The sequence below is a fragment of the Symphalangus syndactylus genome, chromosome 6 (genome assembly GCF_028878055.3).
Source record: "Symphalangus syndactylus isolate Jambi chromosome 6, NHGRI_mSymSyn1-v2.1_pri, whole genome shotgun sequence".
In the NCBI taxonomy this organism is placed as follows: Eukaryota; Metazoa; Chordata; class Mammalia; order Primates; family Hylobatidae; genus Symphalangus; species Symphalangus syndactylus.
In genome coordinates, this window is record NC_072428.2 from 138,551,805 (window position 1) to 138,567,961 (window position 16,157).

General features: G+C 41.1%; 1 protein-coding gene across 4 annotated transcripts in view; it reads left to right on the forward strand.

Annotated features, from left to right (window-relative positions):
* CUL1 (cullin 1) overlaps positions 1 to 16,157 on the forward strand; it is a 102,842-nt gene that overhangs the window by 21,324 nt on the left and 65,361 nt on the right. For all 4 annotated transcript variants that reach the window (XM_055284405.2, XM_055284407.2, XM_055284403.2 and 1 more), the window contains exon 2: positions 9,984 to 10,284. In XM_055284405.2, the coding sequence (XP_055140380.1) occupies positions 10,145 to 10,284 (140 nt within the window). In that variant the 5' untranslated portion in view covers positions 9,984 to 10,144. The remainder of the gene's footprint in view (positions 1 to 9,983; positions 10,285 to 16,157) is intronic.

Below are 16,157 nucleotides of genomic sequence, written 5' to 3' on the forward strand. Positions count from 1 at the left end.
AGGCAGGAGAATGGCGTGAACCCGGGAGGCGGAGCTTGCAGTGAGCCGAGATTGCACCACTGCACTCCAGCCTGGGCGACAGAGCAAGACTCTGTCTCAAAAAAAAAAAAAAAGAGTCTAGTGTAGCAGCTACAGTAAATATTAGCTCCTTTCTTTATATAGTTAATAAGCTGACATGGAACAGTTGTACTCAGTGGACGTTCTGGAGGTGCCATGGGTGTGGGTAAATAAAACGTAGCATATAGAAGAAGGTCCCTGCAGTTCATTCAGTTAACAGAGTGAGTGCCTGTTTGTGTTTCAGAAATTGTGGGGCAACAATATGGAGGATGGATTGGAGGGGATGAGGCCTGTAAAGACGCTTTAGTTCATGAGCCAGATGGGAGGTAATAATGCCTAGACTCTGGCAGTTAGGAGTGTAAAGAGAAGTAGGATAGGAAGGAGATAGAATGCATAGAACTGATTTTTCATCAGGGATAAGAATAGAGAGGAATCAAAGCCGATGGGAAGTGCAGAAGGGGGAGTGAGTTTGAAGGGAGAGAGACCAGTCGAGAGACTAAGCATGACCCTCAGTTGAAAGTCTTGGTAGAGGGAATGGGGAGGAAAAGTGAGATTACACGCAACATGAGGAAAATAGATAGGATTAGATGTTTGGGCAGTTAGAAGAGAGGGTGGTGCTTTCGTAACTCCTAGGATTCCAAGCTGGGCAGCTGAGGCTTCTGACAGCTAAGTTGGGAAGAATGGCAGGGAGAGAGGAGTTCTGTGTTGAACGTGTGAGTCTGTGGCCTTTGGAAGATCCAGCGGAAGGAGGAGGAAGAGCTGGAGTGAGGAGCAGCTTGGAGTTGTCGTCGAGGGTTGGGCAAAGTAGAAGGTGCCACAACAGATCTGGTGGCTTGTTGCTGGTTTCTTACTCCTGAAATTATTAACTTGAAACTGTAGAACTGTATTATTAAAATCCTCAACAGAGCTTTATGTAACATGTATATATGAAGCTTCGGTTTTCTTGCCTAGGCAGTTTTACCTAATCTTGGCTGTACACTTAAAACTCAGGTTGGCTGTATTAGCCTCTTTTCTTTTCAGGCATTCCATTCATTTAAAACTTTAAGAGAATTTAATAACTTCTTATGGAATTCAAGAATTTCTGAGCTTGAACTTTCCAGTCTCAGTTCTGAGTGGCATAGAGTATCCTTTAACCTGCTAAATTGTTTTCTTATGTATGTAACAAATAGATCACAAGAGAACATAGCATGTTCCATGTTAAGAAGCAGGCTTACTACTGCAGTGAACACCCGCCAACCCGTTCCCCCCTAAGAAATAGAATATTTCCAGTGCTGTGGAAGCTCCCTGAGCACTTCTTCCCAAACCCATCGTTACCCCACAATATTTTAATTGCCTGCCCCTCATCCTAAATGCTTTTGCTTTTCTATTTTTACTTATGTTATATAGGTTTGCTGAGTTTTTTATTAGCTTTTTATTATGGAAAGTAGAAACTGCAGTGTACCTGTCTCTCAGCTTTTCTTGCAAAAAGCTGGTAAATCCCAGGCATCATATCATTTCAATCACAAAAATATGTATCCCTAGCTAGTATTTTTTTTTTAACGTAAGTACAATGAAACCACAGTAGCCAGTGTTTTAAGAAGATAAGTGTGTGTGGTTCACTATGGCGCCTTCCATTCATGTCGGGGAGAGCTAACCTCTCTCTTCGTAGAAGTACTCTTTTAAAATTAATCTTAGATATAAAAATGATATACTGTATATATTCCTTTGTCACTTTTTTTTTTTTTCACTCAAGACTCCTGAAATTCACCTGTGTTGAAGCGTGTAGCTGAAGTTGGCTCATTTTGTGTGGTCTGTTGTGTGACTGTCCTACTGCTTAGTTGTGAATTCTCCTGTTGGTGGACATGTGGGTTGTTTCCAGGTTTGTTTGTGTTTTGCTATTATAAACAGTGCAGCAAATGCATATTTTCTGGCGTTCATGTACAAGAGTTTCTCTAAGTCTAAATTGTTTTACTGTTGGTTTCATATCTTATGTGCCACACTGCAAGTAAAAGCTTAAAATTCTTAAAGTTTTAAGAAGTTATATTCCGCTCTACTGTATATTTAGGAATTATCAAAGGAGTAATAGATTAGGAAAATACATAAGGCATAATTGGTTAGATAGGTGATGAAGAAGTGCTTGGCCCTGTCCAGTCTCGGGGCCATGGCTGAATCTTGCAAAGCAGAAGCTCTTCCCTCCTGAAGCTGGAGGTTTGAATCCTCAGTGGCTCTCCCTGTGGTCACCGACTAACACAGGCCATCAGGTCATCTTTCTGTCATCTGCACTAACGAATGCCCTCAGCTGCCTGCTACATCCTCGGATTGGGACTCCCCACTCCACTCCCCTCACTTCTTTACCCACCTCAGTTCTTCTTGGACCTCTCTAGAGTCCTCATCCATGAATGCGAAACTCCTCCATAGCCACTTCTCGCACTGCTTCAACCCCATTGCTCTTCCATAAAGACCAAGACCCCTTAAAGCCCTCTCCAGATGTGGCTGTTCCTGTCCCCCCCCATCCTGCAGGCCTCCAGGAAGCAGGCAGGGATCCACCTCCTCGTCGTGCGGGTTGACAGCCGTAGACCCAGAGAAAGACTCTGGAGTTCCTCTCTGCACTAGCCATTTCTCTCCCTGCAGTGGTCATCTGCTAACCACCAGAGTTCAGAAATTAATTGGACACCTGAGCACAGCCCAGAACCTTCCTCTCCACTCCTGAAACCTATTATCAGAGGTGGTTGCAGGCCACCCCAGGCTTCAGCCTTGTTTCCTTGAGCTGTGTTTTGTTCTAGTCATTTGCAGGTGGGGCCCTGCTGAGCCTTCCCAGCTGGACTGTGGCACTCCCACAGTGCCCCTTGATTGAGAACTCTCTTCCCAGCCAGAGGCAGGAAGAGGACGAGGCACATGGGCCTGGTTGGCATCATGCCCTAATCATGCCCTTTCCAGCTTTCTTACTCCTTCACAGCCCACATGCTCAAGGTCGTCTGTCTTTTCTGTCCCTCCCCACCCGTTCCAGTTAGATTTCTACTAAAGTAATAGTTAGCATTTTTGAAACAGTGTTGGCTTATTTAATCCTCACCACAAACCCATGAGGTGGGTTAAGAGAGATGAAAGAACTTACAAGGTCACACAGTTTTACGCAGCCGCTGCCTTTTCTTCTCTTGGCTTCCAGGCTTGGGTTCCTTCTCTTTGTTTCTGGCTGTAACTTTGCAGTTACAAACTGTGGGTTCTTCATCATCTAGTCAGTTTTTAAATGTTACTCAGGACTCAGTTTGGGCCGTCTCTCTGCCGTATTCCCCTGAGGAATTGTGGTTCCCAGGATCAGGTGGTGAACCCCAGAGATCAGCTCTCTAGGGCCACCTTCTCTTCTGTGCTGAGGCCCTGTGTGTCCAGCTGCCTGGGATGATTCACAAGAACCTCAGGTTCACACATCCAAGGACAACTGCCCTCCTGTAGACCTGTTCCTCTCTGATGTTTGCTGTCTTGGTAGATGGCATCATAGTCAATATCATATTTATCAGATAGGTACATACAGGTGTTTATCAATCTCTCAAGTAAGCAAAAAGTAAATACTTATAAGGCTGCTTGTTGCAGTATTATAATTGTTAAAAAGTAAATACTTCAAAGGTTTTTGTTAGGTACTGTTATTGATAAATAATAGACTATATGACTCACCAAAAAAAAAAAAAGAGATATATTTCATTAAGTGAAGTGAGGTATATCATTTTTAAATGAAAAAAGTTGCCAAACCAGTATGTGATTGATCCCCAAAGAGCTAGAAGTCAGTAGGGGTCAGTACAGATCTTTTTTTTTTTTTTTTTTTTTCTTCTTAAAGCCATGTTGAAATACTGGAGTTTTCTTGAATTACTACTGGTCTCAAGATACGTTCAGGAAAAAATATTTCATGGCCAAGTAAGTTTGAGGGAAGATGCTTTATACTGTGTTTTTCTGATGGAAATTCGTAAGACAGGTTCATTTATCAAGACCTCTGAAGTCTTCTAGCAAACAAAGTATTTAACTTCACTAAAGCTAGTAATCCCTTGATGTTCAGTTCAGTTCAGTTGATGTTCCAATTAGTGTTCAGTGGAAGACTGTTGTTAAGTGCTCTTTTTCAAAAGTCCTTCCAGTATGTATGGATGAAACTGAATTACTAATATCAAAGAAGATATATTTTTCAAGAGTTTTGCAGGTCATTTAGTTAGTTCACACTTCTACTCGATGAAGGAATCTTATGCACCGTTAATCTTGAGAAACAGCCTGTTTGATTAGTTCACAGTTGGAATTGTCAGGGAGCTTGTTTCATATTGATTCTGTTGGCTTTCATCTTCCTTTGGAATAACAGTCTTTTCTGTGAGACAAGTTCTTAAATATATGCCTGCTTTTCTTCTGTTAGACCTGTTTATTTTGACTGTTGTGTTCCATTATTTTCCAAGGGTTAGATGACAGTGAAGTATAACTGTGGCGCGCGTGTGTGTCTGCGTGGTAAAAGCTCATGCGGGCTCCGGGAGCCAGCAGCTAGTGTGTGTGGAGGCACAGCTGGCTCTGCCATTGCTTCTTGTCCTTGACTAATTGCATCTTGTGCCTTGGTTTCCTGTCAAGAAAATGATAATCCCTCTCTGGGGATTGGCCGTCTAGAGAACACTGAAGTTGTGAGGGGCCCTGTGGCTGCGCCTGCTGTCGGCCTGCTTCACTCACCGGCCACCTGTGTGTCCAAGTCAGGAGGTGGCACATCTGCAGGGTACACGCCCGAAACGCGTGGACATTCATAACTGCAATTAGTAACTCCTGCGATGCCAAGGATCTCCTATACCTGAGTACTTTTGAAAACTACCTGATTTCCTAAGTATATTTTTTTTTGTTTGTTTGTTTGTTTGTTTTTAATATCTTTAGGTTTGGGGACCTCCTAGGTTTTCTAGCTATGAGACGTGATTTATGAGGAAAATATTTTTACCCCTTACCTAAAAACCATTTTATCCTCTCTGACTTTAATGAAATCTGCTTAAGAGTGACATTTTTTGATGGCTTGATTATAAGATATGGATATATAGTTTGTAAATCAAAATTCAACATTAACAGAGAAGCTAGTGTTTTGTGGGCACCTATATTCTATTTTATTGTCCCAGGAAGTTTTACAATCGGTTCAGTTCACCAGACACTTGAGTGATGCATCAATAGATTAAGCATGGGCATGCAGTGCACGCGTGTATACACACACACGCACACACACCCCCCTACACCCCTACACCCCTACCCCTCTAAACTGGAAAACTTCATTGCCTGAGCCTCTTGTATCCATTGGAGCAGGCTGGTAGATACACAGGTGACCCACCCAGATGCCCCTTCAAGGAAGGACTTGACTCCCAGTGTTATTGCCATCGGGCCTCAGCTGCAGAGCTGCCTGGACCAGGCTGCACCCCTCTCAGCCCAGTGGGAGTTAAAGGCCTGGCCTGCAGCCCATGTGAGACCCTCTGGCAACACTTGTTACAGAGTTCCCTGCCAGGGTGATGCTGGCTTTATAGGGCCTACATCACAGTTCATCTTTTCTCTGCCCCGTCTGCTTCCTCCTTGTCATCTCCTGGGTGCCCATCTCTAAGAAGCATCTTCCACCCAAGCCAGGTCTCAGCATCTGCTCCGAGAGCCCTGCCTGGGACCTCCTCACAGGTCTCTGTTGCTGCCCAGCATGTGTGTGACCTATCTGTCCTTTTAGACATTTTCGTCATGTGCTTACTTCTAACATCTCCTTGTAGACTTTGTTTTAGATTTCTTTGCTGTATTAGTTATTAATGTTTTAAGTACATAGGTGAGGCTCTTTAGGGGATATTAAAAATATAAGATTAGGTCATCCTCTTTAAACCCACCCACTGAAGTATGAATTTTTGAAAACCTCAGATCATCTATGTATGAATTTTAGATACTCAGTGGGAACAACTAGAAAAAGGGAATGGATAGAGAAGAATAAATCACATAGCAGCACGAATAGAAGATTTTGCTAATTTTTCAGCATATTTGGAATATAAACTGAGGTGTGATGTGGCATAAAGTTACCATGCATAGATCTGGACACAAAAAGTGTACAGCAAGTAAACTTGACAAGTGTGACATGAAAAGTTGTATTTGATCTCATAGATTAACAGTGCGTTTTAATAGAGTAAGATTCATAATTGGAATCAGAAATGTAATACAAAGAATAGAGAATATGTAAAGAACATATTTGATGTGCTTATGCTGAGACAGGAGAATGGAGGTGTTATGGAGAAAAATCCACATTGACTATTTTATTTGGTATATTTTAACTTTGCTAGAGGATAACTGGTATCTTGACTTTATCTTTTAAATTGTCCTGATCGTTGCACAGTTTATCTTAGTTTTTCGAAAGTCAAGCTTTAAAAAAAAAAAAGTGGGCTTTCATAAATTTCAAAATATTTGAGTAGAATCAATGCTGATACAATTAGGACTGACTTATTAACTCTTCAAAGCTATCGGCTCTTTTAATTGGAGATGTTGAGGTTTCCTCATTTAACAAATAGGCAATTGGTGGTTGTTTTTTCCTATGACTTACAGTGGTTTTACGGTTTTGACACTTTAAAAACGGAAGAACCTAAAATTCAGACTAGAGGGTACTAGTTTGTGGTCCTGCTACTTTGTATTAGAAGCTTGCCAAGTTTGATTGCTTCTTTGAATTAGTTTCTTCATCTGAAGAGGAAGGGTCAGAACTATCATTAAGGTTAACCTCTAATTGCCAGTGATTATATTGGCTCTTAAGAACAAATGCTTTTGGTACACAAATGCATAGCACATAAAGCAACATGACGAAACCCCATCTCTACAAAAAAAAAAAATTTTTTTTTAAATTAGCCAGGCATGGTTGTCCTAACCTGTAGTCCCAGTTACTTGAGAGGCTGAGGTGGAAGGATCACCTGAGCCCAGGGGGTCGAGGCTGCAGTGAGCCGTGATCACGCCACTGCACTCCAGCCTGGGCAACAGAATGATACCCTATTTAAAAATAAATAAATAAGCACGCTTTATTCCGTCACCGTAGCATTATGAGCGTAGACCATGTCTGTTTACCATTAGGAGTAAATAATGCCTAGGACAGTGCCTGGCATATGGTAGCATCCTACTAAATATTCGTTAAAACTAAGTAGTCATTAAAATTCTGTAATTTTCGTAAGCCTGTTTAAACACTGTGTTGGGGTATGTATGAATTTGCATTGACCAAAATAATACAAAACATGACTAAATGAAACAGCAAGACATAAATTTTAGCCCAAAATCCAATATTTGAAGGAAAAAGTTTAGAAGAAACGAGATAGAATTTTGTAGAGATTCTAAAGAGGGATTTTGAGCAAGTTCAGATGCTTGATGATACTTGTATTTTATTCCTAAATCTTTTTAATACATATAGCTTTTCAATTCCTTAATTTATTCCTTCATTTATTTATGTAAAATATGTATTGAGCGCCATGGCAGGCTCTGTATGAGGTTCTCACGAGCCTGTGGGGCTTGCACCCCGGTGAAGTGAGGGAATTACAGTAAAGAAACAAGTGCAGGGTTATGGCCTGGAGTAAGTGTTAAGAAGGGAAAATCCCATTTAAAGCAAACCTGTACGTCTTCTGGGACTTCCTAGTAAGCCTCCTTTGAAAATATGACTGGAAGGCAACTTGAAGAAGGGGAGGAACTCTCTAGAACGCTCTAGGCAGAAGCAGCAGCAGATGCAGAGATCCTGTGGCAGGGAAAGGAGACTGGGGTGGCCAGGGGGGACATCTGTGTGGCTGAACCTGAGGGGAGGGAGGGGGAGAGTTGAGGTTTTGTAAGAGGCAAATGAAGAGAGAGAAAAGGATCTGATAGTGCCATATTAAGGATTTCCCTTCTTCAAACTCTGCCTTGGCTCCCTGTTGCTCTTAGGGTGACAGCCTATTCAGAATTAGGATTATACCGTTCTTAGGATGACAGCGATTTTAGACAGCTGACTGCCATGTCAAGAATGATACAAGCAGACACAAGATATTAGAATCTAGTTTAGACAACTAAAATAGTGGCCCAGGTAAGAGATGGCAAGGATGGTCACTAGAGAAGGAAGTGGAGATGAGCGAATGGATTTGAAGTGAAGGCCGTAGCAGTTGGATGTGAAAGATGAGGGCTGTGGCATCAGACTCATTCCCAGGTTTCTGACTTGTGGATACATGTGGCGTTGCCACTCACTGACACGGACAACACTGATGGAGAAAGGCATTTGGGGGGCAGAGTAGAACATTTTTCTCAGTTGCTGATAGAAATTTTAAGAGAAGTAAAAGGAAAAGGAGTAAAAGAGCATCTGGAGAGGTATGAGAAAGCTCATCCAAGATAGAATTAACTGGACTATGAGTTTGGGGAATTTAAGTGATTATTTCCCCTTAGGGAAAAATTAAGTGATGGGGAAAGTAGGGTGGGTCCAAACAGTTGATGCTATCAGATGGCACCACCAGTCCAAAACATGCTTATTAAGTGTGCTGTTGACCCTCCCAAAGTAGACGATGAAAGGAAAGCACGTGGAAACTACACACAGGAAACATTTTCAGAGTGGTTGATGAGTTGTTAGTTTCTTACAACTTGAGGGAGTCCTTGTGTTAAATATTTTTATATTCCACATTTGAACATACCAATTTGAATTAAGACATAAAATACTTTCAGGATCAGGAATGATGTTGTAGGTTGATAAAATATTAAGACCCATAGCCCAGAATATAAATAAATATTAGAGAATAGGTTTCAGTGGTTTAGACTTACTCCTTAAGCATGACCTCACAGGGTCCCTAAATGTGCCTTAGATTACACAGAGCTCTGTAATGCCATTGAGGATATAGGATGAGCTGAATTACTTGACAAGGTAACTTGGACACAGGTTTGCAGGCTTCAATAACCTAGCCTCATTGTTCCAGATCTCGTTTACTTCCCAATAACATTTGCTTTATGAAACCATTCAAATAATTCAGTGTTTCTTGATTTGCACTAGAAATACCTGTTTAAAACCTTTATGTTTTGATGTGATGTACATAGGTAGTCCTTAAATTATGTCTGTGATACCGTGCATTGAGAAGTACTGGTTTGATAGAATATTGAATACCTAAGTTACTTTATTTATGTGTCCAAGATGCTGAAGCATTATGTATTGTTTTTGTCATTAGCTTCATATACTTGGAAATAATAGCCACTACTATTGTTAAGCATTTACTCTGTGTTAGGTATTTTCTAATACATTATCTTATTTAAACTCTACATATCCACTTGAGGAAAGCAATTGGCCTCCATTTTGCAGACTAGGAAATTAGAGCTTAGAGAGGTTAAGAAACTCACCCAGTACCACATGTACCTACCTAGTAGATGTGGCACTGAGCTTCAAACTCAGGTCTGTCTGAATTCAGAGTACATTTTGAATCTTGATAATTCTTGCCAGATTCCCTCCTTAAAAAGGGAGTGCCTATTTCCTTTCGTTGCAGCCTCACCAACATTTGCATTCTTGCTGAGTTCTAAGTGAAAAGTTACTAAAAGTCATAGGTAACCTGTGAGATTGAATGATTTTTCCTATTTATTCGCTGTTTGTGTTCCTGGGAATTTCCTGAGCATATCCTTTGCCCTTTTTTCTTTGAGTTTGTCTTTCTAATTGTCATCTAGGTCAAGTGATATATATTTTTGATAACTTTAGAAGGCAAAGAAAGGCAACATAGTTGTGCTTGTGTGAACTTTTACCCAGGTTTTCTCTTGAGTGCTAATACCATAATGATTTTGAACTAAATGTCTAAGCATATTTTTGTACACAGACCATATGATTAACATGAGTGTGTTTCCACATAGAAAGAGAAATGGTCTCTAGAGTGGGCCCTGCTAATGCCTGCAGACTGAGTGTTTCTGTCAGTGTGTCTCACCCTATTACAGTACCCCAGAGACAATCCACTGATTCTCTTTATTTTTTTCCTCAGGTTTGCCTGCAATGAGATTTCATTCTCTACATTTAAAGGACATCCTTTCTGAGCTGCTGTGAATAAATTTGGAATGGTACTGTATATTTTCATCTAATGGAGAACTAGCTGTACTTTGAATAAGGATTGCTGCACTGGACGACTTTAGAACATCCCTCACAATGTCGTCAACCCGGAGCCAGAACCCCCACGGCCTGAAGCAGATTGGCCTGGACCAGATCTGGGACGACCTCAGAGCCGGCATCCAGCAGGTGTACACGCGGCAGAGCATGGCCAAGTCCAGATATATGGAGCTCTACACGTATCCTCCTGCCTAGCGCAGGTTGATTTGCTTAGAGTTTTGATTATTTACTAGTATGACTTATGAATTATTAGAATTTTATATTGTTTTCTCCTCCCAGTTCATCATGCAAAATAATCGCAGGGTTCATTTTTAGCCTTAAGTTTTTGAACAGAGTAGAACTGGTTCATTTTTAGTCAAATGCAGCGCTGGGCAGTACAGTCACCACTGGGCACATGTGGCTGTTTACATTTGAAATATTTTAAAGTTCCTTAGGCACACTAGCTGTGTGATTAATAAATAAAACATTTCTGTCATGTAGAAGGTTCCGTTGGGCAATGCTGGTCTAAAGCAAGGTCCTGAGGTTCTCAGCTGATCGTTTGTTTTACGTCCATTTGTTTATATATTGTCTATGACTGCCTTGTGTTATGGGAACAGAGTTAAGTAGTTGTGTCAGAAACAGTTTTGTCCATGAAGTCTAAAATATTTACTACCTGCCCTTTTACAGGAAAAGTTCATTTACCTGATCTAAAGAGATAGAACATCGAGCAAAAGTTTTCCTGTTATGGCCCTATTTTTGTGTGTTTTTGAGACAAGGTCTCACTCTGTCACCCAGGCTGGAGTGCAGTGGTATGATCACAGCTCACCGCAGCCTCAACTGCCTGGGCTCAAGCAATCCTCCCATCTCAGCCTCCCAAGTAGCTGGGAGCGCAGACACGTGCCACCACACCTGGCCAATTTTTTTTTATTGTTTATAGAGACAGAGTCTTGCTATGTTGCCCAGTCTGTGGCCCTATTTTTTAAAGTACAGTATTTAAAAAGAATTTTATTCTTTTAGTTTTTGGTCCACGATGTGCATGGGGGACTGTGCTGTGTGCTACAAAGGTGATGAGGGTGGAAAAGATGTGGCTCCCGCTATTCATGTGGTTGGAGATGCACCAGCTAATTTGGAGGCTTTCTTGATTCCATACAAATATGACATTGAAATTAGAGTTAAGCTCACTCAGGAGAGAGAGATTGCCACTGTTTCTAGGACTTTAAAGTTGCTGATTCAATGGAGCTTCAGGTTTAAATTTTTAGACTATATCAGTTACTATCAAACTAGTTGTTGTGATATTCCAGTATGTTCTTGCATGTTAATATTTTAGAATCCTAAAAAAAAATTAAGTAGATATAACACTATGTCAATCTCTGAATTAGCATAAAATGTGTGTTTGCATATTTATACATGTATATACACTTACATATAGAATACTTTTAAAATAATAGCTTTATTGAGATGTAATTACGTACCATAAAATTCAACCTTTTAAAAAGTATACAATGCAGTGGTTTTTAGTATATTTACAGAGTTTTGCACCTATCACCACTATCTAATTTTAGAACATTTTAATCACCCTAAAACGACACCTTGTACCCATTAGCAGTCACTCCTCATGCCCTCTTCCCCCGAGGCCCTGGCAACCACTCATTTACTTTGTCTCTATGAATTTGCCCATTCTGTACATTTTGCACACATGGAGTCATACGATCTGTGGGCTGCCTATGTGGCTTCTTTGACTGAGCATGCTTGGAGGCTTCATCCTTGTAGCACGAATCACTGTGTACGTCATTCCTTTTTATGACTCAGTTGTATAGCTAGTCTACATTTTGTTTGCCCATTGATCAATGATGGACATTTGGGTTATTTCCACCTTTTGACTGTTACTAATACCACTGTAAACATTGCGTGCGGGTTTTTGAGTGGCTCTGTGACTTCTGGTCTCCAGGGTGTGTACGTAGGAGTGGGATTGCAGGGTGCTGTGATGGGTAGGATGCTTTTAAAGAAGATAGAGTCTTTGCCAAGTGGGAGGATATCATGCCCCCAACAGGGTTCTGGCTTGCTAGGTATGACATTTTCTTAATTCTTGTAAGAAAGCTGAAGGTGGTAGTTCCACTGGTGAGGGAAGACACTGGTGGGATTTCTGATGTACAGAAAGCAGGAGAGCACTGCACCAGAGCCCAAGGAGGTGTCATTGCTGATCTGTCTCTGGAGAATTTCTTTTTAAAATCCACCTTATTGAGATATAATTAATATGCCTTGTAAGTCATGCTTTTTTTTTTTTTGGACAGAGTCTCGCTCTGCCATCCAGGCTAAGTGCAGTGTCATGATCTTGGCTCACTGCAACCTCTGTCTCCTAGGCTTAAAGGATCCTCCCATCTCAGCCTTCAAGTGGATGGGACCACAGGCACACACCACCATGCCCGGCTAATTTTTTTTTTTTTTTTTTTTTTTCTAGAGACTGTTTCACCAAGTTACCCAGGCTGGTCTCGAACTTCTGGGCTCAAGCATTCCGCCTGGCTTGGCCTTCCAAAGGCTGAGATTACAGGCGTGAGCCACCACGCCCAGCCTTGGGAATTTCTTAATGTGTTCTTTCTTTTTTAAATCAGGTTGGTCCTTTTTCTGATGGGTTATTTTTGCTCATAAGGCAGTGAGACTTTGTATGCTAGCAGAAGTTACCGAATTCTTATATTCTACAAATAATTAAATTCGTATAATTTGTAGTTGTTTTGGTACCTGCAACTTTAATTTTTTTTAGGACTGCCTCTCAAATTGGGCAGTTTTTTTTTCCAGTTTTGTCTGAGAAATAATAGCTCCATATATTTACAAAAAATTGGAGACTCTAAACCAAGTCTAAAATATCTTTCTTTAATTCTTTAGACATTATAATGAAATAATGGCTACAGTTTGAGTCCTGTGTGTCAGGCTTTGGGCTTGGAACCATCCACACCTCATTAAGCCTTATCTCACCGCAGGCTGGTGGTAGTCACCTTCCTCTGTGGATAAGCTTCAGGAACGTGGTTGTATAGCAGCCAGTGGTGGTGGTGAGGCAGGTCTTAAGGTTCTCAGCAGTCTGAATCTAGAATCGCCTTTAGACACTCTATGTAGTCTTCAGCTACTATATTTGAATGGATCACATTTCTCAGAGTATTACATTTCTATATTTTATTTGAGAAGTTGTGAAGAAGTATTTTGATTAACTCTTCAATATATTAGGATAGAAGTGAAACAGTAGAGTGTATTCTTATGTTTATTAATTGTTGAAAATCATAAAATACTACTTTACCCCCTAACTCTTCACATACCTTTTCAGCATCATTGTGAGAACTGAAAGAATTTTGAGTCATCTGTCATGTTTTTGTAGAGCCATCTTCACTTAAAGCCATTTATGCATAGTACTTTTTGGAATTGCGCATATGTTGCTGTTATTGCTGTTTTGTTCCAGCCCAGGGTGCTTAACAGAGCAGTTTTTCAGAAGTTTTCTCTTACTGGTGTACATTTGGTCATTTTAAAATAATCTCCTAAAGGCTTGTTCGCTGTCACACCTAATACTTGCAGTTGTAAGGTTGTGTTTCAGGGAAGGAGGTGCTTTGGACCGGGGAAGAAGGAGCTGGCAGTGCCTCTCACTGTTCTAGTATCACTCTGCAAAATTAGACATGCCTCATCAGCAGTTGGCAAAGGAAGTGGGTTAGAAAGGAAAACTGGTTGAGAGAAAAAGGAGGGATTCTTTTCCTTCCCATAACTCTGGCTAGTAGCTAACAGCTAGATTTTTACCCATTGTGTATCCTGGAGGAGAAAATTGAGTGTTTTTTTTTAGAAAAAGCAACTACTTCTTGCTGTAAAACAAATATTCTTGGAGCCTTTAGGAACCTGTGACGTTTGTGGTTGCTGTAGCAGGGAGGTGGGTTATTATACAGCATAAATATTTATCTTGACTTTTCAACTCAAAATGGTGAAAGAAGGGAATTTTGGAAAAGCCAGAAAAAAAAAAAAAAAAAAAGAAAATGACCAGAGCATCTGCAGACAGAAAGATCCACTTTATTTAACTTGGTTTTCAGCCATTTCTCAAAGACTTGGTTTTTCTCCTAAAGTTTTAGGCTTGAGCCATCACTCTCCACTGTGAGTCTGTCTGTTAAGCACTTCTAACTATTCACTTCTAGTTTTCTGTGATGTCTTACACGTGTATAGTTACCATGCAGCAACTGTGTGTGTGTGTGTGTGTGTGTGTGTGTGTGTGTGTGTGTGTAAATCAGAGTCTCACTCTGTCAGCCCAGGCTGGAGTGCACTCATGGGTTCATGGCTCACTACAGCCTTGAGCTGGGGTCAGGTGATCACCCCGCCTCAGCCTCCAAGTAGCTGGGACCACAGGCGCACACCACTACATCTGTCAAATTTTTGTATTTTTTGTAGATACAGGGTTTCACCATGTTGCCCAGGCTGGTCTCAAACTCCTGGACTCAAGTTATCCGCCCACCTGGGCCTCCCAAAATGCTGGGGTGACAGGTATGAACCACCACACCCGGCCTGTTTTTCTTTTGCAATAAAATACGTAGAATAAAATTCTATGCAGGTGGATAAATAATACCAGGTTTCTTTCCTTTTGAATTTGAAATAGGTATTGGCATTTCTTATTCGATTTATTGACACCACTATATTTCAGGTGTTGTGCTTAGGTTGGAACACAAACATGGGTCCTGGCTAGAGGAGAGGCATTTAAGGGGATGCAGTGAAGTATGAGGGTCCGGCCTAGCTCGTGCAGGTGTCAGGTCACCTGTTGGAGGTTTCTGTTCATCGTTCTGGGCCCCAGACCTACCTGTGTTTTGTTTCCAGGTCAGGTACCTCAGATTCATAATTTTACCTTCCCTTGGAATCAGTTTAAACTTTCATGTTGATGTCTTTTTTTTTTCTCTCTACCTGAATAAATGCTCATAAACTTCGAAGTTTCTATTTGTCTTCCTGTACATTGCTGTGGCCTGAATCAGTTTGTTCTGTTCCTTAGCCTGTTTTATCCAGTGTTCTTTTCCCCCACTAGCACCCTAAGAATCTCATTCATATTTGAGAATGAGATTGGTTGATTTGAGAATCATTCATTCATATTTGAGAATGAGAATGAGATTGGTCTTGGTTGCTCTCAGTAAGTCATAACATAAGCACATTCAGAATTCACATTTAATCGTCTATTTTGATGTTTAGTGATAAGGTTTGTGATTGCTGGGGGATGGGGCACTTTTTCACCCAAGTCAATCTGCTGAGCCCTTGGAGCCTGCGGCTGTGCTTTGCAGGGACACCGTGCCAGGACACGCTGGTCCCTGCTGCAGCTCTGCACCTGCCAGTTGAGCAGTCCCGTCTTGGCTGCCGCCACCACTCTTTTCAGGTCCACACTCTTGACCATCGCCTTCTCTTCCATAGGAGCTGCACTGCAGGGGAGTGTTCAGGTGGCAGCCTTCCTGCTTCACCTGCTCACTGCAAAATTCTCTCCTTTATAGAAAACCAAAATTTCAAAGAACAGCAGATCACACAGAAGGAATAACAAACTGTCTTCAAGGTAGATTAATGATGATCCATGTCTGTTTTAGAATAACCATCCATCCCAACAAATGTGTTTGGACACTTTTCATCTTGCACTCTTAATTTAGGAGTCTTACATTAATCTGATTCTGCTCACCTAATGAGCATGGCTCACGTCAAATGAACCTAAACATAGAAAGTTTTCATATTTTTCAGATGTAATCTGTCCTTCCCTTGTGTGTGTGTGTGTGTGTGTATATACATATGTTTATCCATACTTTTAGCATAAGTCTGTAAAAGGACATACTGGTTCACAGAAAGAAGAAATGCAGATAGTAAGCATATGGAAAAATGTTCAACCTTATAACTGTTAAATGAAGAATTAGGCCAGCCATGCTCATGCCTTTAATTCCCAGAATTTGGCAGGCCAGGGCAGGTGGATCACTTGAGCTCAGGAGTTTGAGACCAGTCTGGGCAACATAGCAAAACCTTGTCTTTTTAAAAAAAAAAAAAAAAAAAAAAGCCAGGTGTGCTAGTGCATGCCTGTAGTCCCAACTACTCAGGA